The sequence below is a fragment of the Lipophrys pholis genome, assembly GCF_963383615.2.
Source record: "Lipophrys pholis genome assembly, chromosome: 18".
NCBI lineage: Eukaryota > Metazoa > Chordata > Actinopteri > Blenniiformes > Blenniidae > Lipophrys > Lipophrys pholis.
Window position 1 is genome coordinate 4,912,274 of NC_137646.1, and position 21,882 is coordinate 4,934,155.

At 41.8% G+C, this 21,882-nt stretch overlaps 1 protein-coding gene across 1 annotated transcript; it reads right to left on the reverse strand.

Moving 5' to 3' along the window:
- Window positions 1-17,095: 17,095 nt before the first annotated feature.
- Window positions 17,096-21,092, reverse strand: LOC308123775 (C-type mannose receptor 2-like). The gene is made up of 9 exons (XM_080486438.1): window positions 20,989-21,092; window positions 20,785-20,827; window positions 20,386-20,553; window positions 19,604-19,828; window positions 19,285-19,384; window positions 18,951-19,186; window positions 18,356-18,613; window positions 17,845-17,924; window positions 17,096-17,722 (listed from the first exon to the last, which is right to left on the reverse strand). The coding sequence occupies exons 1-9, from the start codon at window positions 20,989-20,991 to the stop codon at window positions 17,666-17,668; spliced, it is 1,170 nt and encodes a 389-aa protein (XP_080342564.1). The 5' UTR covers window positions 20,992-21,092; the 3' UTR covers window positions 17,096-17,665.
- Window positions 21,093-21,882: the final 790 nt, after the last annotated feature.

Here is a 21,882-nt window from a genome sequence, read left to right on the forward strand (position 1 = left end):
TATTCCAGTACAACGTCTCCACCAAAGAAAAGGAGGAAACTGCAGCAAGACTTGCTTTGTTTTTTTAAAGAGTAATGTCAGTATGAGTAACGTTACTCTACACAAGGAGAACATCGAATCACTCCAACATTTATCAACGAGTTTGACTTTATATGAGACATTATGTGTAAAATGTCTCATCAGGAGAATGATAGAACATGGAGCTCTTCTAATAGAGTGAGAACCTTTACTGTCAGGGCCAAGTTCTACTCTAAACACACTCCATGTATCCGGGACAATATACATCTGCAACCCTGTTCTTAAAAGTCTTTATTCTGTAGGACAAAAACCTCAACATATATATTTTAAGCTTTTGTAAGTCAAATACTGATAGTGTATATGACCATAAGTAATACTGTCTGTTGTAAACACATGAATTCCATGCAGGGACATCAAGGACTCAAGGCAGAGAATGAAACTGAGGGACAGACACGAGCAGAGCAACAGGTAAAAGACAGGGACATCTAACAGGAGATATTTGACAAGAGTTCACAACAATTGTAATTGCTTGTAGTAAGTGCCGTCCCCTGGCGCTGTGGGACTTTGTGACTTTTCCTTTTATGGTGTTCAGAGTAGGGACAGACAGCGGGCAGACTCTGAAGTCAAAGGACAGAGGACAGCGCCATATCAGCCACGCCCAGAATTCATTGAGACTCAAGTTCTGTCAAACAGAAACTTTAAGTTTCCAAGAAAAGTGGTACAAGGACTTTCCATGGCTTCATCATGATGCAGTACTGAAGGTTTTTTGTGTTTTTGTTACAAGACAATTTAGCAGGACAGACGCATCGTCTTCACTGGGACATCAGAGCCCACCTTTATCACTTCTGGATTTACAAACTGGAAAAGGGCTTTAGACAAATGTAAAGCACATGAGAACAGTCCTACACACCGTCATGCTGTGTCTGTGACGGCACAAGAACGTCCTCCTGTAAATGCTCAGTTGATCAACAAGACGTCAAGTTGCAAGAAAAGTGTGACTGCAGAGGACAGGAGGACAAACATTTTGGCTCTTTAGCTTCAGCCAGTGACTGAAATTCAAAAGAATCAATTCCATTTTCAGTCACCTTCAGTAAATGTATTTTTTTTTACTGATATATCAAATGGACGTTTCTAGTACCAGTACTGCACCTGATAAAGTAAGAGTACTGTCCTGTGATGACATCATCACTGTGCTTTGACCAAAGAGGGAGAAGAGTTTTCTCTGGGAGGCTTGCCCACATCTTAAGATCATAAAACATTTACATACAGATATACATGTATGAATATTGGTGAGCAGTATTTGTACAAGAAACTTTTGAAAAAGAAGAAAGTAAAAGAAGAGTATTTGGTGAATGTTTTCCAGTGTCGTTCATTCATGACATATTTCTGCTCAAACTATTTATGGATCTGTCAGGTTTCCAATATGTGTCCCCCCCCCCAATGTTAAAGTCATTCCTCCACCCTGATTAGAACACGTAGTAGTGGACTGTGTGTGTGTGTGTGTGTGTGTGTGTGTGTGTGTGTGTGTGTGTGTGTGTGTGTGTGTGTGTGTGTGTGTGTGTGTGTGTGTGTGTGTGTAGGAAGTCTGGAGTGATGCGGTTGAGTGGATGTAATAACCTTGGACGTCCACCAGAGGGACGCAGAAGTCTGGTTAGTGAAGGAGGGAGCGAGGGAGAGGGGGAGAGAAGAGAAGGACAGAGTTCTGGTGAGGTTCGGATCTGAGGTTCGGTTCTGAACCTCGGTTCCTCCTCACAGAGATTGAACGAGCTTCTGGAAGCTCACCTGGTTCTCTGGTTCCTGCGGTGGGGAACCCAAGTTCCTACTGTGATGGTGGAAGGAATGCAGCTTCCAGGGAGGGGTTGCCGGGGACCCCCTGGTGGGGGTCACGTGACCAATGGGGAATTTTTCCACTGGTGACCACATGTTTCTTAATTCACAAAAAAAACCATTGTCACCCCCCCACAATGTCTGCTTCCTGCCTTGTTTTAACTTTCCAAGTCATCAGTGATGTCCTCATATAACAGCTGCTTGTCCTCTTGTGGTTGATGCTGATTATTGTAAGAGCAGTGAGGCCATCCCGTCCCTGGATGACCTCTGACCTCAGGTTGGTCTTGATGAGCTTCAGCTTTGAGAAGTTCCTCTCTGCTGAGGCCACAGGCAGAGTGCAGCTCCTTCTCAGGGTGATCCACACATTGGCTTATCTGAGTTCCGTTTCATTTCCAACTGTGGAAAAAAAATCTAACAACATTTAAAACATCAACATTTACAAAGCGTCAGCATAGTGAAGGCAGAAGTAAAGCGGGGCAGGAAATTCCTGGCAGTGTGAAAACAATAAGTGTTTTTCCCAATATGCAGTGAAAATATTACTTTAATATACCTATTATTATTGGCTACAGCAAAGTCACCTTGATACAGACATATTTCTCTTCTTAAAAAAAAAGAGAGATTCACACCAGCATTAAAAAAAACATTTTCCCCCGTTACAGAAATGTGGAGATGTGTTGACATATTTTACTGGAATCAACTAGTGTCCAGTCCAGCATGAGAGGCCCCAGTTTGGTTTTGTCTGGGAGCTGATTGGACGATGCTCAATGAATTGAAAGGAGTGATTCCAGCCGATCACTCTGACCTCCATGTAGAAGTCCAGGCCCAGTGTGGCTGAGCTGAGCTTTGCTTGATCCTCCTTCAAACACTAAATATCATGGAAGATAAACCACAGAGAAGTAATCTGAGTACCTTAGTGAAACTTTTAAAGTTTTCAACTGAGCTAACATTTGTAATATTTGCACAAGCAGATTTGTTGTCCATCTGAGGTTGTCATATTCAAACTCATGTATCTTGTAAGTGATTAGAGATTTAGTATTTTGACTTCAGATTCAGAATCCTGATGGATTTTGCATTATGTATGTATGTCTTCAGATTCATTAAGCAAAGTAGAGTTTTCACCTAAAAGGGCAGTGTAATGTAACTCAGGTCTTGAAGCCTGTCCTCCAAGTGTTTATTGTGGATGAAAGTGGGAATTTCCCCAATAAAATATAGAGATTAACAATAGTGCAGAGTTTCTTGTCATTGAATTCAAAACAGGTAATAAAGTTTTTCTCTTCAACATTAACTTCATGTGTTGTTTTGTACAGAATATAGTTCTCTGGTTCTTTTCAAAATGTAATACTGTAAGAGTAACCATAAACTGTTCCTGGCATAGACATATACACTAGACGCCTCACCAACTGGCAGGAACATACGTCAGTGCGTCCGCCATCTTGGGAGGGGCATTTGTCAGGACTTCACCAACGATCCTGCATCACTGTTCTGCTTTTGGTTGTACAAACAGACAAAATAAGGACAATGGACTGCGTGGGATTACCTTCCACAGGTAGGAAAAACATATTTATTGTTGTTGTCGTTGTGTTTAGCTCATATAACATTAACTTGGGACATAGATGAGCTGGAGCCGTGGGAAATGCTCTCTATTCCCTGGCTTAAGCTCGCCCTCAAACAACAACAACAATATCAACATCTATTGGGTTCATCTAACGGAGGCTATTTTAGTTGCAGTGTGTAGAATATTACATTTCAAAAGAAATGAGTTGCTCAGAACCAGTCAGTGTACTGTTCCCCGCCTGTTCCAGCAGGAGAACCTCAGCCTGATCCCAGTAGGAAGTACTGTCTGGCTGTGCTCAAACAGCTGAGCAACATGTCACACCTCACTCCTTTTAGACATACTGACATGTACACAAACATTATTATATATATAGCAGTGAATTAATGTGATAACACAGGACTCTGAACATGTAAATCTTTTTTTTTCTTCACTAGGACCTCTCCTATGCACTGCCCACATGTCCTGATGCCTTGACAGCCAGACTCAGTGAAGCCATGGCCGAGGTGGAGAGTCTGAGAAGAGAGAAGATGAATGAAAAGATGGAGAACGGAGGGCAAAGAGCACAGTGGGGGGTCTTCTGGAGGAACTGAGAGGGAAAAATCTAATAAATGAAGAGCTGAAAGAGAATATGTCATATAATATGGAATAATAGATAAATGTGTAATAATAAATAAATATGTAATAGCTAAATATCTAACAATTATTTTCTATGTAATATTAAAGGTAAATATGTACAAATGAATGAAAGTATAATAGGTAAATATGTTATTGTGTGTAAATATGTTCAAATAAATCTATATTTGTTACACAAAAAGTTATAACTTGTACCCTAATGTACAAGTTATAACTACTGGCAAGGTCCCTATTGTATTTGGTACGCAACCGAGAACAAAGGCTGGGCCCCCGTAGGCGGGCCCAGCCAAGCCCAGGGCCAAGAGTAAGTGCCCCAGCATGAAAGGGCTTTTTGGGCGAAAATCTTATTTTGAAAGGCAAATTGCGGACTTCCTGTTGGATTTAGGTCAAAAGTTAGAGTGCGTGACTCGTAGGTCTCGATGAGACGAACAAATGAGTTTTCGTTTGATCTCTCTACGACATTCCTACCGGCCGTTGGCCGTTCTCATTTTTCTAGGTGGCGCTAGAGAGCCATTTTGGCACTTTTGGGGATTTTTCTTACATTGACGTCTGAAGACAAGAATTCTATATGAGCCTGCCAAATTTGATGAGTTTTTGAGCGTGTTTAGGGGGTCAAATATGGGCCGGAGTGAAAAGAAAAAGAATATATAATTTGTCTTCCACAAATCCATACTTTCCTGTCTTCCCCAAATCCATAGTTTCCTGTCTTCCCCAAGTCTATACTTTCCAGTCTTCCCCAAGTCCATACTTTCCTGTCTTCCCCAAATCCATACTTTCCTGTCTTCCCCAAGTCCATACTTTCCAGTCTTCCCCAAGTCCATACTTTCCTGTCTTCCTCAAGTCCATACTTTCCTGTCTTCCCCAAATCCATACTTTCCTGTCTTCCCCAAATCCATACTTTCCTGTCTTCCCCAAATCCATACTTTCCTGTCTTCCCCAAATCCATAGTTTCCTGTCTTCCCCAAGTCCATACTTTCCTGTCTTCCCCAAATCCATACTTTCCAGTCTTCCCCAAATCCATACTTTCATGTCTTCCCCAAGTCCATAGTTTCCTGTCTTCCTCCAAGTCCATTCTTTCCTTTCTTCCCCGAGTCCATACTTTCCCGTCTTTGTCTTTGTCTATGGCAGTGCGCATTAAGAACTGGCAATAGCACCTGAGCTAGCGCCTGGTTGTTTGTGGTGGAAAAACCCTTGCAGAGGTTTTTTCCAGTTTCAGACGACGCTTCATCCAGTGGGTGTTCTTGGTGTTACATTGCGACTTGCATATTTTTCCCTGTCCTGCTGGTGATGCTAAACGTGACACTGAACTCAATTGTGATGTGTCAGTGATATCGGAGGAAGAGCGGTTGAGAAAGTGGGTAGGCCTGCAGCAGTGTGGGAAATTGGGCTACGAATCCTGTTGAATGGCAGTTTTCTTCTCAAGGGCAGTAAAGTATTCTCCTTGGCCAGCTGCTGGCGTACAGAGGTCAGCTCCTTCAAGTTTTTCTTTTTCAGGTCATGGAGGTGCCTACTGTGGAGCTGCTCCCTCTCAATGATGTTGTGCCTCTCCTTCACCTTCTGTTTGCCCTGAGCAGTGTCCACAAGGTACTTTTGCTCCATTTGGGCCATGAGGAACTGTTCACATTCAACAGCTTCTTCATCTCTCCTCATCTGTTTTTCCCGCTGTATTTTGGATAATTGCTTTTGTACAGTCCGGACTCTTTCCTCTTCTTCTCTTTCCCTCCGAGCTTGCTCTGATCTGTAGCGTTGATTATCCTTAAGCTGCTGTGCCTGGGCAGCCCTGAACATGGCGTCGTTGTGTGCTTTCTTTTCAGCCAATTCCAATTTAATCTTTTTCCTCGCAGCCTCTTGACTTTGTTGTATTTTTTGGCGGTTGAGCTCTTCCTGCTCTATCTTCAGTTTTTTTTCCCGATTAATCTGGACTAACAACTCCGAGACATGCGCGTCTCTATTGTATGCCCTCCTATGTTGTTGTTTGAATTCTGCCTCTCTCTGCCTCTTTTTCAATTTGTATTCATCATTTTTTAGAGCAGCCAGTTTCTCTTTTTCCAGCAATTGACGTTTGACTTGCTGAGCCTTGGCAGCTAATCGCTGGTTTTCATGCCAGATATCAATTTCCATTCTTCTCTTTGTTTCCCTGGCTGTACGTTCATCAAACTTAAGTCTTTCCATCACATTCCGAATATGTTCTTTTTCTTGTGAAAATATTTTTTCCTTCTGAGCTCTACTCTCCTCCACATGTTGTTTAGCTCTTTTCAAATTTACAATATGATGCTGTATATCCTGCTGTCTCTTGCTTTCTCTCCTAAATGTGTCAAATTCCAAACTCCTGGAGAACTCAGCGTCCACCACTTTGTCAAGCTGCCTTTCCTCCAATTTATCTTCAGCCTGGATCCTTTGCTTTTCTTTCAATTGATAGTTTCGCTCCAGTTGACACTGAGAAGCAGCAATTTGCTGTTGAACATGATCAATTTCATCAACTCTATTCTTGTGACATTTCAGTGATATCGGAGGAAGAGCGGTTGAGAAAGTGGGTAGGCCTGCAGCAGTGTGGGAAATTGGGCTACGAATCCTGTTGAATGGCAGTTTTCTTCTCAAGGGCAGTAAAGTATTCTCCTTGGCCAGCTGCTGGCGTACAGAGGTCAGCTCCTTCAAGTTTTTCTTTTTCAGGTCATGGAGGTGCCTACTGTGGAGCTGCTCCCTCTCAATGATGTTGTGCCTCTCCTTCACCTTCTGTTTGCCCTGAGCAGTGTCCACAAGGTACTTTTGCTCCATTTGGGCCATGAGGAACTGTTCACATTCAACAGCTACTTCATCTCTCCTCATCTGTTTTTCCCGCTGTATTTTGGATAATTGCTTTTGTACAGTCCGGACTCTTTCCTCTTCTTCTCTTTCCCTCCGAGCTTGCTCTGATCTGTAGCGTTGATTATCCTTAAGCTGCTGTGCCTGGGCAGCCCTGAACATGGCGTCGTTGTGTGCTTTCTTTTCAGCCAATTCCAATTTAATCTTTTTCCTCGCAGCCTCTTGACTTTGTTGTATTTTTTGGCGGTTGAGCTCTTCCTGCTCTATCTTCAGTTTTCTTAACCGATTAATCTGGACTAACAACTCCGAGACATGCGCGTCTCTATTGTATGCCCTCCTATGTTGTTGATTGAATTCTGCCTCTCTCTGCCTCTTTTTCAATTTGTATTCATCATTTTTTAGAGCAGCCAGTTTCTCTTTTTCCAGCAATTGAAGTTTGACTTGCTCAGCCTTGGCAGCTAATCGCTGGTTTTCATGCCAGATATCAATTTCCATTCTTCTCTTTGTTTCCCTGGCTGTACGTTCATCAAACTTAAGTCTTTCCATCACATTCCGAATATGTTCTTTTTCTTGTGAAAATATTTTTTCCTTCTGAGCTCTACTCTCCTCCACATGTTGTTTAGCTCTTTTCAAATTTACAATATGATGCTGTATATCCTGCTGTCTCTTGCTTTCTCTCCTAAATATGTCAAATTCCAAACTCCTGGAGAACTCAGCGTCCACCACTTTGTCAAGCTGCCTTTCCTCCAATTTATCTTCAGCCTGGATCCTTTGCTTTTCTTTCAATTGATAGTTTCACTCCAGTTGACACTTAGAAGCAGCAATTTGCTGTTGAACATGATCAATTTCATCATGTTCACTTTCTTTCAAATTTCGAATAGTGACCACATCTTTACAGACTTTCATGATCGGAGGGAGGAAGAACCTGTTTATCGCAGAACGGTACTCAAAAGCCATGGCTATCACTTCTATGTAGCATCGAACTATTGGTTTGATTGTAAAGCTGCACAGATCTAGTCCAGTCATGAAAGCTTTGAAGTTTGGACCTTGTGATGTGCCTTTAATCTTTTGTTGATCAAAGCTTGAAGTTATGATGTCATACTTCATTCCATCTCCAACTCCATGTCAACTGTTGCCTAGCAACCAAGAGTGCTTTGTAAAGTTAGTTCAATTCAAAATATGTAAAGTGATCTGATGAGATGTAAATGCTATAACATCTTTACAGTATATTCACCAGACTAGGACCAAGATACACATGTGAATGTCTCAAGTTAATCTCAAGTCAGCTTTTCTTGGTCAAATCAAGTCCAAGTCAAGTCACTTATTGTCATGTACTGTTTTGAATTGATTAAATCTTAAGTTATCTTAAGTAAACGCCAGCTAGTGGTTCTTTGTACAAGCTATCTCAAAGAGAGTTCCACTGTACCAGGAAAATTACCAAGACCGACCAATTGCTCACAATTTATTTGCACAGATGTTAGCTAAACACAGTCCAAAAAAGAATAATAAAATTGTCCAGTCAGTTTCCTCTTAAAAAGATCCAACACAGTTGATGGGGGACACTTTCCAGCTCGTATTGTGAAAAGGCGCAGGGTGACGTCCTCTGTGCTGCAGTCCTGTGTTCCGCTGTCGCTTCCTCGGCTCCTCCTTTCATCGGCAGGACAGCAGCTCCTCGCCTGGGGACCGCAGCGGAGCCGGGGGGGAGGAAACAGGTCTTAGAGTGGCAGGTGAATTTGCTTGCATCTACTTGCCTCACACGCTTTGCCCAGCAGCCGACTGACTTGATCAGCACGTTGGAACAGTCGCTGGCCCGTCCAGTCTTCCTCTGCTCCCGCTACGTGTTACCAGGCCTCGGCCGCTGCATTTGGTTCTGTGCTGTACTCCACCAAGCTTCTGCGTCCCCCTCCTCCCTTTGGTTCTGCCGTCTTCCCTTCTTGTTTCTTCGCTCCCAGTTCTCTCACGCACCTGTGGATCATCACCTTAAAAAGCGTCTCTCCTGCATAGTCCACCAATCCAGTGTCACTGAGGGCGGACAATCAATTTATCAGATGTCTTTCAAAGAAGTCCAAACAAGAAAGTACTACAAACCAATAAAAACAAGATTGCAAACAATATACTATAAAACCATTAAAACCATCAAGACAGAATAAAACAGCTTGATAAATAAGATTCCCATGTGACATTTCATCTAGGTTTTAAAACCATATTTACATCAATCTGTTTTGAAGCAAAATTAGTAGTGTTGTTAGCTTGTAACTACAGTTAAACCTCTGATGTAGGGAAACTATAGAATCCAAGTGTCCCCAGAGGACAAGTGTCTCTTTGGAAGGGCAGGTCATGAGGACAAATTGCAGGACGAAGTTAGTATTAAATGAACCAAATGCCAAATATATTCTGGAAGAAAAATTGTGATTTAAAAGCACATAACTGAACCAATACAAAGATACATGCAAAATAAATACTAAATAAAATACATACACAATAAAGGTAAACTTTTTTATGTTGAAATTGGTGACATTAAACAATATAAGTGCTCTAGCACCACCTCGTGTCTATCTGCACAAGCAACTAGCAATAAATGACAGATATCTATTCTCTTTTTTTCAAGGTATTTATTGACACATTAACACTGTGTGTGGGTATTCAGTCTTGAACACACACACATTGGTATCACTCGGTAGCATGTTTTTTAATACTTTTTAACACTAATGCTAGGCTGCTTATGGCATACAGAAAAAAGTTTCAATGACTCCGCCCCCCATGGATATCTAATGGAGGAAGCTCAGAGCAGAGCTCATTCCAGCACTGATCCTGCAAGGAGAAACAGCTCGCTCAGAAAACCAAAACAATTTTAGTGTGCATGTCCTGAAGAAGGCCCAAACGGAGGCCGAAACATGGACACAAGCACACTAAAACTCAAATTCTTCTCTTTCTTTCCCTGGCTGTATTTTCATCAAACTTCTAAAATACATTTTTCCTTGTTTACATGTTGTTTAGCGCTTTCCAAATTTAGAATACGATCCCTTGTATCCTGCTGTCTCTTGCTTTCTCTACTAAATTGATCTAATTCCCAACTCCTAGAGAACTCAGCGTCCACCACTTTGCCAAGTTGCCTTTCTGTAGCTCTTATTACCTTAGAATGGTTGACCAATGAACTCTTTGGTTGAATAAAAGAATGGATCAGTAGGTTCAACTGCTGAAGCTTGATGGAGTGTTGGAAAGAGACTCTGAGACCGTTTAAACTTGGAACAATTGCCGGCTTTAGTAACAAAAAGCTTACAGTAACAGTAGGGATATGACAACCTTAAAGTTTGGCCAATAAGAGAAAACAAATATGGATCCGTCTATAACTTATCTATTCGGGTGCACCCTGAAGTTTAGACTCTCCTTATAGTCAAGTTATCACATTCAATATCAATCTACAAACTCAGAATTAGTTACCTCACCCAGACACAATCACTTAAAGTGAACTTTAACCACATAAATGAAAAACCACACAGTTCAAGGTCAATATACGACCGTCAATGGTATTCAGTCCATAAGTAAACAGTCAATAAGTCCAGATCTCCAAAGAGATGTCAAAGAAAAAGGTATGTCTAACGATTGCAACAGTTCCACATGAGTGGGGGGGGGGGGGTGGGGGGTGGGGGGGGGGGTGGGGGGTGGGGGGGGGTCTGAGTTTTCTGTACAAATACTCAGGTGTGATGTCTGGCTTACCACACTGCCCAGTGCAGTAAACCTGTGTCAGTGTTGGAGGGAACGTGAAGACACGTCCCGGCTTGTCTTTTCTTTCTGTTAGGTCCAGGTTTCAAGGCTCGCCATCTTGGTTCTCTGGATGGATCCAGTCGCTTTTCTCAATCACAAAGAGAGAAGAAAACACAAAACAAAAAACCTGACCGATCTGTGTGAGAAGTGGGCAGACACTCCAAAATGGCTACGCCCCACTCCCGCCACCACGAGGGTTTAAATCCACGGTGAACGGTGTCTCTCGAATCATCACATTCATTGACTGGTTCACTGAGTCATTCTTGCAACAGCCATCCAGCTGCAGAGAGGAAAACATAAATGTCACGGTTGTGCTGCTGCTAGTCTAAATCCAACTGTATGAATATATCACATTACTCACTTTTGTTGCCCTGTGGGAAAAGCAGCTGTGCTATTAACCATGCCGCTAACGCTAATTGCTGCTAAGCACAGCAGCTACCAGCTCCTTAAGGTCACATGAGGCTTTCAGCTCGAATGCTCGAGTCAGCTCAAAACTCGAAAGTCCTTCACGTCCTCTGAATCGGTCAGCACTGACGCTCCGCCCCTCCCTCACCGGCCTGCTGCTGCTGCTGCTGCTGCTGCTGCTGCTGCTGCTGCTGCTGCTGCTGCTGCTGCTGCTGCTGCTGCTGCTGCTGCTGCTGCTGCTGCTGCTGCTGCTGCTGCTGCTGCTGCTGCTGCTGCTGCTGCTGCTGCTGCTCAGGACGTTCCTGCAGTTGTTCCTCCTCCCACTGTTGTTCCGGACAACAAGTCTAAGGAAGAGGAGCCAGAGGACAGCGACAAAATTCTTCCAATTCAAAACATTTGTGACATATTCGTGACCAGGGTCATCATGAGCCCCAAGGCACTCCTTTTCATTGATCCACTCATTCCATGTTGGTGAGCGGTAGGTCTACAGTGCAATGACACAGAATTTTAAAATGTGGATTATTTACTCCTGGTTTGTTGTTATTTATAGTTGATATATAAAGAAAATACCCTAACAAATTAGAATCAATTGTTGTTTAGGTTAAAAATAATGATTAAAAAAAATCTAAAATACCATAAAAGATCGTAAAAACACACAAAGCATTGATTGAAATACCCTAGAAATTGTCCATTGGTGGTAATTCAGTGTCATGTGCTGATCCTTCGGTGATGTGTGCAGTATGCATGGATATTTGGCCGGTATGCGCACATACCTACCACCTGTTTGTACATGAAACTTATAATTCAATTAAATTCAATTTTATTTGTAAAGCACTAAATCACATCAACAAACATCTCAGAGCCTCTTACAATGATAGAGAACAACAGAACCCAACTAAACCTTCCAGAGCAGCAGATGTAACAAGCAACAGTGGAAACCAGGAAAAACTCCCTCTCAGGAAGAACAGTTCATAAGAAGTCCCTCTTCAGGAAGAAAGCGTGGGGCGGACCCTAGACTCTGGAAGGGCGGCCATCCGCCTTGACCGGTTGGGGGGAGAAGTACATGGGATAGGACAGGGAGGGAGAGGAATAGAAGAGGGAGAGAGAGGAATAGAAGAGGGAGAGAGAGAGTGGCAGACAGGCCACAGAAGTACAAATACTAAGAAAAGTCTATGATGAGCGTTGGTCTGATGATGAACCAATCTCAGTCTGGAGTTTAAGGGCCGTGCCGTTGCGGTGGGGTCCCGGTGCTGTGGGGGGGTCCCGGTGCTGTGGTGGGGTCCTGGTGCTGTGGTGGGGTCGGGTAGTAGGACCGTGGTAACTCCACTCTGGGAGTCTTGGGTCTGATCCCCTGGATCCTGCTCCCCTCCTGTCAGTATCTGGTGGCTCCAGTAATGTTGTTACACAGAGAGAAAGAAAGAAAGACAAGAAACAGAAGCTCCAAATGTAGAGTTCCTCCCTTTAACGGGAGAGAGGAAATCCCCTCAGCAGTCTAGGCCTAGAGCAGCTCAACTTAGTGCTCCTATTTTATTCCTAATGAGAAGCTCTATCAAAGAGGAAGCTTTTTAGTCTCCTCTTAAATAAACTAATGGTGTGGGCCCTTCGGACCGAGGCTGCTAGTTGATTCCAGAGTAAAGGAGCCATATGGCTGAAACTCCTGCCTCCTCTTTTACTTTGAAGGACTTTAGGGATTACCAACAGTCCTGCATCCTCAGAGCCAAGGGCCCGTGGAGGGTGAGACACTTCTAGAAGTTTCTCCATATAGGACGGAGCCTGGTGATGAAGAGTTTTATATGTGATCAGAAGGATGTTGAATTCTATTCTAGATTTGATGTGAAGCCAGTGTAAGGATGCTAAGACTGGGGAGATGTGCTCTCTTCTTCCAGTTCTGGTTAGTAAACCTGCAGCAGCGTTCTGCTCTAGCTGTAAGGTCCTAACAGAGGAGTTTGGACATCCTGAAATTAGGGAGTTACAATAATCTAATCTTGAAGTCACAAAGGCAGGAATCATTTTTTCTGCATCTTTGAAGGACAAGAAGTTTCTAATTTTTGCAATATTCCTTAGATGGAGGAAGGCTGTCCTGGAGACATGTTTAACATGGGACATAAAGGACAGATCCTGATCAACAATAACACCCAGGTTCCTAATATCACTGTTAGAGGTTAAGGTAATATTATCTAACCTAATCAGACTGTCTGAAAAGTAATCCCTGAGCTTTTTAGGACCTAGGATTAGAACCTCAGTCTTGGATGTGTTGAGCATTAAGAAGTTGATAGACATCCAGGACTTAATGTCCCTGAGACAGAACTCTAATTTAACAAGTTGGTCGGCCTGATTGGCTTTAATTGATAAATATAGCTGAGTATCATCTGCATAACAATGAAAGTTAATGTTGTGTTTCCTAATAATATTTCCGAGTGGTAACATCTAGAGATTAAACAATATGGGTCCGAGGACGGAGCCTTGTGGTACTCCACACAGGACCCGTTCATGTATTGAAGATTTGTTATTTACATGAACAAATTGAAAGCGGTCAGATAAATATGATTTAAACCAGTTTAAGGCTAAGTTTTTAATGCCGACGGCATCTTCTAATCTCCTTAAGAGTATATTATGATCGACAGTATCAAATGCGGCACTAAGGTCCAGAAGAAGTAAAGCAGATAGAAGAGCTCTATCTGAGGCCGTTAGAAGGTCATTAGTAACTTTTAGCAGTGCAGTCTCTGTACTGTGGTTCATTCTGAAGCTGGACTGAAGGTCCTCTAACAGATTATTCTCCTGCAGATAATCCTGGAGTTGTTTAGCCACTACTTGCTCCAGAACCTTTGACAGGAAAGGAAGGTTGGAGATGGGCCTGTAGTTTGAGAGAAGGCTTGTGTCTAAGTTTGGCTTCTTAATGAGAGGTTTAATAACTGCTAGTTTAAAGGATTGGGGCACATAGCCTATTGTTAGAGACTGGTTAATAATTGCCAGTATAGAATTATTGATTAGTGGCAGTGCCTCTTTCAGAATTCTAGTAGGAATTGGGTCCAACAGGCTAGTAGTTGGTTTAGCAGAAGAACTAAGGGAGTTTAGTTGGACTAGTTGTATTTGCTGAAAGCATTCCAGATGACTGTTAGGTTTAACCAGTTCCTCTGTTATGGGGCTAACGGACAGTAGGGTTTGATGGATGTTATCCTTAAGCCTTGTCATTTTATTTTGAAAGAACTTCATGAAGTCCTCACTACATATATTGATAGGAATAGTGGGCTCGACGCTATTTTGGTTCTTGGTCAGTTTGGCTACAGTACTGAAAAGAAACCGAGGGTTGTTTTTGTTTTCCTCTATGAAGGATGAGTAGTAATTAGTTCTACTTCTACTCAGAGCTTTCTTATAAGTTTTGAAGCTATCCTTCCAGGCTATATAATCTAGCTCTGTTTTTGTTGAACGCCAAGTTCTTTCTAATCTACGGGAGCGTTGTTTAAGCTGGCGGGTTGATGAGTTAAACCATGGGGATGACTTTTCCTGTTTTTTCAGTTTCATTTTTTGAGGAGCTATGTCGTCTAGCGTTGTTTTTAGCATATCTGTTAGGTATTCAATGTCTGAGCTAGCAACAGTATACGGGTCAGGAAGATTCACTACTGATTCTATAGCAGAGGGAATTCTTTCCTTGAATTTAGTTACTATGTTATCAGAGAGAGACCTGGTTAACACGGCTTTAGCCGGAGGGTTAGAACTATTTAGAACAAAGTCAAAGGTTAGGAATTAAGGGGAAAAGTATAAATACTTAGTAGGCATGTGGAAATTATTATTTTGTGATTTGATTTTCTTATTTTGTGATGGTAACACCATAAGACTGCTAAAAAATGTACACTTAGTTAAAATACAATTTCAATTCTTAAAGAGAAAAACACAGAATGGAAAATGTGCTTGTTGTTAAGAAAGGTGTGAAAACTCTGTGAATCTGAAAACAAACCATATGTACATGTGCTTATCCTGCATTCCCTTTGTTCCTTTGTGGTTTTTTCCACCTGCTGCAAATGACTGCAAAAGAAAATAAAAGCAGCCAATTCGCAAAGAGTGGAGTCCTGTGGTTCAGTTGGGAGGATGTCCTATCAAGTGGGGACGAGCTGCAGAAAAATATAGACGCACTTGACAACTACAGTTAATCGATATTACCTTCAGACAGAAGCACCACAGACCTGGATCAGCTTCTGTTGCTGCTCCTCAGAGTCCCCCAGCTTATTTTCTTTTACGAAAGCCGACATTTACCAGGTTTCCCTGTTTCAAATTGAGCGAATGTATGATTTAATGATGTTTAAGACTTGCGCCCCCACACTTCAATGGTGAGGACAGGAATTGCATGCAGGCCGGCAACTTTATTAAAGTGAAAGAGTGAAGATTCACCCTCATGCACAAATAAAAATAAATGAAAATAGCCTAGTTTAACACATGGTCATGACAAAACTGAAAACAAACAACAAACGAAAAGGAATGCACTGATGCTTTGATCCAAGTCTGGGAGGGGATCCCTCAGGAGAACATCCCTCAGGAGAACATCCCCCAGGAGAATGTCCCTCAGGAGAACATCCGTCGGATGTGTTATTTTAGTCTTCCCTTTATTTTTCTGAGCGGTGAAAATGAGAAGATCCTTCTTCCTTCTGCCTCATACAACACGTTTGGCACAAGACTGCTTGTACATGCTTCATGCTGCATCTTTTGACTCTAGTTTTTCTATTTGTACATAAACATTTCTTCACCTATTCTTGCACCACTTTCTATTTATGTATTGTCGACAGTCATTGACTTATTTTGCACCGTTTTCTTTTACATGCTATTTTGCTGCTGTCATTCTCTGTGAACAGCAGGAGAAGAATTTCCTCGTACAGGGGAAACAGGTTTGGTGATTTGCATATGACAATAAACTGGAATTTAATTTAAACTCTGAATAAGGATCTAGAAGAGGGGAGTTGTTCATTGCCGTATAGCTTCATCTTTTTTCTTTTTCTGTCCTCCCTTGCTTTTGACTTATATGGTTGTATATGGGTATAAATGATCAATACTGTAATTGAAGAACAAAGTTTGCAAGCTCTTTCATTCTACAGCATTCCTAAAGTGACTTTACCTGGTGTTAAGAGATTCTATTCTTAAAATAACTGCTCTGCTTAAACACTGTGTGAAAGATACTAACTTTCTCTGAGGAAATTTGCTTAGCGCATGACTAACAATCTGCTGAGGTCAGCTCTAATGAGAAACAACTTTAGTTTATGGTTGCAGGATGCTGCCTGTAAAATGTGCTTATCTCAGTGTTTGGAGGAGACAAAGCCTGTGAAACAGGAACTTCAGTGGGGGGATCGAAACCTAGACTACAATCAGAGGAAACCCGTCACAACTGGTCCCTTTTGATGACCGCCCTCAAGTACCCCTTGACCCCAGCCTGGCTTCGTGACATCCTGCAAACCTCAGCTAACCCTGCGGTGACCCCGTGACTCACCATCTGGACAGTCCTGCCCCTGTGGGCAGATGAATGCATAAATACACATGTTGCATCGGCAGACATGCTCGCAGTTCACGTCGCTCGGTTTAGAGTAGGAACCAGGACCCAGAATTCTGTAAATTGAGAATATTGCTTGCTTACCACACTTCAATATAGTTTGATAATCAATTTTTAAGAAACCTGACTCATGTGTCTTTCTTTAGTTAGACTGGCAACAAAAGGACTTGTGGTGCGAATTGAAAGCACCCAAAACTGGTAACTTCTGTTGAAAATACTGTCATTTCTTTATTGATGAAGCAATCAGGCCTTGGCATGCAATGATGTAACGCTGCATTTCTTCAAATGTGGAAAACAAATGAATGACTGACAGATAAAAAGCTAAAAAAAAAAAAAGAATACCTACAAAAAAGTTTGTTTTGGGGGATTAGCATTGGCAGTATTCCTCCACACTGACTCTGTGCACCGTTTGCAAGTTATCCCTGTGTATGTGTGGGTTTTCTCACATAGCCAGAGCAGTATAGTGAGAAAAGGTGTCGGCCAGAGTGAAAGACTGTCGAAGTTATTCTTTAGAAAATAAAGATCTTCAATGTGATTTACTACAGTGACACAAGTTTGGTTGGAAAACAACTATTTATTTATTTTAAATCAAGAACTGAAATGAAAGATGAAAGGATGAGACCAGTCACAGTCATGAAATTATGATCCCTGGTCAAATCTTCCCCTCACGTGCAGTACATACAAACCCCCAGCAGATGTCACTATAATCACGCCCAAGCGCTTGTCAATCGCTTTCAAGGAAGCTTTCTCAAATTTCACCACCACCAAGCAAAGGTGCAACAATCCACAGAACAAAATCAAAATGGCAAAGCAAAATCACAAATCCAAGAATCCACGAGACAAACAGACAACATCCCTGCATAATGTCGCCTTTTTTAACTTGTGTGAACAATATAGAGAGTCAGGACGAGAGGACAGCCCTGAGCAATAATATGGAAATGATTTAACGATGACAGAAAAGTGGAAATAGCTTCATCAAAACTCATCCCTGCCACTCTTGCAGTGACATTAATTACACAAAGGGATGCTATGCATTTATTATATATCATATAATTCCCCTGGAAAGTGACTTTGAATGTAAAAGGTTGAAATCCTTCCATGTGCGTCTACAGTTGGATCCAGTAGTTTCAAGTAATAGACCTATTCCTCACAGACTGGGGTGGCAGGCCGTACTTCTCGATGAGCTGAACAACAACACACGCAGAAAATATGTCCATATTAGGAATTAAATATTTTTTTTTTTTCAAAAGAATAATGAAAGATAAATGATAGTTAATACTAAAATGTTAACTGATATTAGTCCCACCTGGTCCAAAAGAGCCTCCTTTTCATGTTGTGATAGTTCACCACCTGAACTGAAACTGACTTTGAACCTATAGACATAATCTGTTGACAGAAAAACAGAGAAGCTCACAAAACCAAACCCAACGCGTTCACATTGTGCCTAGATAAAACACATGAGGTTGCACTTTGTAGGTGTATGGTTTGAGGTGTTCCTGTGATCAGGAGCCGATGAAAAGATTCTGGAAAAGAAAAATCTCAATTACAAAGAAAGAAAAGCATACTTACAGGGTCCCTCTGTTGTTAGAAGTGTCAAGCAGTCAGGTTTACATGGAATGAAGTAAACGGAAAGACGGCATTCATTATACTTAGAAATTCTGCATGTACATTTAACAGTAATTTAACTTTAACATGTGTTGCTTGACTGTATAACTCAGGGATGAGGGAAGAAAAACAACAAAAAAACAGTTTTTTCACTAAAGTATTTAGTTTTTCTATCGTTCATCTGTTTGATGACACGAGTCAAGACGTCTTACCAGTGACTGCATTAATGCTGACTCCGCCGCTTCTGACGCTCCCAAACACAGAGAAGACAGTGAATGTGTACTCAGTTGCAGCAGAGAGAGATGAGACTGTGTGAGTTACTGGTCCGTCTCCATCTGGTGCTCTGATGTTTGTCTCGGTACCATTAAACTGGAGGATGAAGCTGATGTTGTTGTTCACTTTGTTCCACTGCAGAGTGACACTGGTCTGATTTTGTCCTGTTGACCTGAAGTCTTCTACAGGAGCTGGAGCTGAGAACCACAGAACAACTTACTTACTATCAGTGGCAGAAGTGAAACAGAATGACCAAACATGTTTGTATCTTGTGTTTATAGAAGCACCAATTTAACACAACATACATATAAACTATTGTTGCATAGCAGGTTTATGTAAATCGTTCAAACATTTGCATTGTAATCCAGTGACGTGCCGAGAGATGAGTCACTGATTCTTTCAAATATTTGTAAATGGAGTTTATGAAAACACTGTTTTTGCAATAAGAATTGAGAAGGATGGAATAAGTCTTATTGTGGGATCTCAACGCCACAAGCATGCAGTATTTAGTAGTAAAAATAACATATATATTACTTGCTGTGTAACAGACAAAAGGCAGTTGGATGGAGCAGTCTTCATCTGACCACAGTCCTGACTCCAATGATGAAGCGACGCACGTCTCGCCTGTAGTGTTGGGCTGGTTGTTCTCCCAGTTTCGATATAGAGAGTCACTCCCATCAGACCAAACTTTTCGCCGATACAGACCAATCCACACAAAGTTGTCACCTGCAACTCTCTTGACCATTTCATGCTCGGGCTCGTTTCGTATGCTGTGGAGGGAAGAGTAGCAGATCTGCATCGTACTGTATGGAAAACAAATTCACAGATTCATGGATGGAATGAACAAATTAGTGAGTTCATACGGTACCTGGCCAGATCGACATAATTCTCTCTGCAGAACCTCTGAGCTTCTGTCCAATTTCTTAATGTTTCAATCCTAACAAAGGTTGCTTTTCCATTCAATGTACCTGGAAATATAGACACTTTTTTTTTCTTTAATAAACAAAGAATGAGTTCTTCTACTATTTGCTGTGAATCAAAATAAAAGAAAAAGCTGAATATTTGACAGTAGTTTCTAAGGCAGTGACTTATTCAACACATTTACACACAGCCTGAAGTATTGACATTTCTGGAAGCTCTTGTTGAAAAGTAATGCTTTTAAAATGTTACTCTTTAAAAAAACTCACCACTGAAGCACACAGACCGACGATTGTAACTGCAAGACACGTCATTCCATTTGTCATAGTATAAACTCCAAAGTTCTCCACAGTTTTCTCTTCCAGCATAATTGTTCGGCTGACCACTGTACCAATTTCTATACGTCGCCTCTCCCTCGCCATAGAAGCTGCTGTCATTTAAGGACCACATCCAGCTGTTTTGCAAGTCATCATGAAGACCAATCCAGGCTTTTCCTGCTCAAATAAAAGATGTTGATTCGGTCAAAAACAAGACAATTGAAACTTGCCATTGTGGATTATTCTGTGTGTGTTGGAGCCATTTGAGACTATAAATGTTCTTTGTCAAATTGGTGCAAACTTAAGTGATGATAAGAAATACTATTTAAAGTTTTCCTATTTTTGTGTTTTTTAGTTATTTTGATCATTAGAAATGTGTGGATCTCTCCTCCTCCTCGTCAGGCCTTCCTCCTTAGAATCAGGAGGAGGGGAAGCTGTGAGTGTGGAAGGAGGAGGGAGTGATGGTTTTTCTACCGCAGGCACACAAGCCTGTACAAACTAGAATTTATATTAAGTGTTTGTATTATTTAAGAAAGTAAACCACTGAGAATATTTTTTGTTTGTTTAAATAAATAGTACATCTTTATTGTGAAACCTGGAAAATCTCTCTGCGAGTGTTTTTTACTTTCTGCGAGTCGAAAATCTCCTCAATGTGCAACTCTAAATTTAGATGTTTGGGACGAAAGACGCCACAACAGTGTGTGTCAAATACGGTGCAAGTATTCAGGACTCACCAGTATCGCTCGAAGCTGTGTTTCCAACTGCATCAACGTCAGCTGCACTTTGAATCGTGGCCAGATCAGTGAAGTCATCCCTGCACACACGCTGAGCGTTTGTCCAGTTCAGAGGAGTATTTACAAAGTTGTAGTGAGTTTGGCCAAAACCTACATTGGTGATCACTCCTAAAGCAAACCAGAATATACAATGTATTAATCAAAAGTATGCTCCGTTTGATTTGCTCTTCATCTGTCACTATTTTCCTGTTTGGATGTTTTTCTTTCCATCCCCATTGGTTCCTGTTTTCTCCTGAAACACACCAATCCCCCTTAGGGGCCTTGTCATCCTAACAAGGTGCAGCAACACTTTAGAAACATGAGCTACAGATGTAATTGCCTTTTTAAAATTGCACCAACCTGTGAGAACAAAAAGCACCAGTCCCCTCTCCATGAGGTAAACCTTTGAAAAGATGCAAAAAAAAAAGTATTCTTTCATTCTAAAGCTTAATTCCTGATCACATTATTCATGTACACGCCACATCTGATATGGAACATTAGGAAACGTGTCATAAAATAATTAATATTAATCTAAAAATAACCTTTAAAATATACTGGACTCACCATTGTCTCTGTAACCTCCGGAGCTCTTGGGAACACCGACAGTGACTAAAGGCTGGTTTGGCTCCTATCAGTTTTCAGCAGCTGTGACTGAACAAAGTGTCGCTCTGCTGCTGTATATTCTGTGTTTTTTCTTCTTCCTCGTGTGTCTGTGTGCTGGGAGGAGTCAACAAGACCTGCACTGGAGCTGAGCTGCACACCTGAGAGTATGTAAATAAGTAAGTACGTAAGTAAGTAAGTAAATTTTATTTCTTTAGCGCTTTTCACAGATATGAAGTCACAAAGTGCTTCACAGTAAAAACAAATAAAAACAGAGAAGAGAAAAAAACATCTTAAAAACACAACAAATGTCGACAGTCGGCAGCGTGGGTCGATTAGACTAGAATGTTTTGGCAAACAAATGTGTTTTTAGGCACTTTTTAAAGATGTCCGCTGAGTCCAGGGAGCGCAGGTCAAGTGGGAGTTCATTCCAAAGTCGGGGTGCGGCAGCTTTGAATGATGGGTCTCCCCGGGTTTTAAAGCAAGTACATGGAACTTTTATTAGGTTCTGCCCAGACGATCTCGAGGTCCGAGTCGAGCTGTAGGGCTTTATGAGGTCAGCAATGTAAGGAGGAGCTGGACCATGTAGGGCTCGAAAAGTTAGCACCAAGATTTTATATTGAACACGAGACTCAACAGGGAGCCAGTGAAGAGATCTTAACACAGGGGGGGGGGGGGGGGGGGGGGCCTCCTGTTGGTGCTGGTCAGAAGTCTGGCGGCTGAGTTCTGGACTAACTGTAACCGAGCCAGCTCTTTTTTGTTGAGTCATGTAAAGAGGCATCATAGGCCTCGTTTCCACTGCACGGTACCGCACGGTACGGTAAACAGCGTACCCACACCCAACTCTGTTGCTCCGTC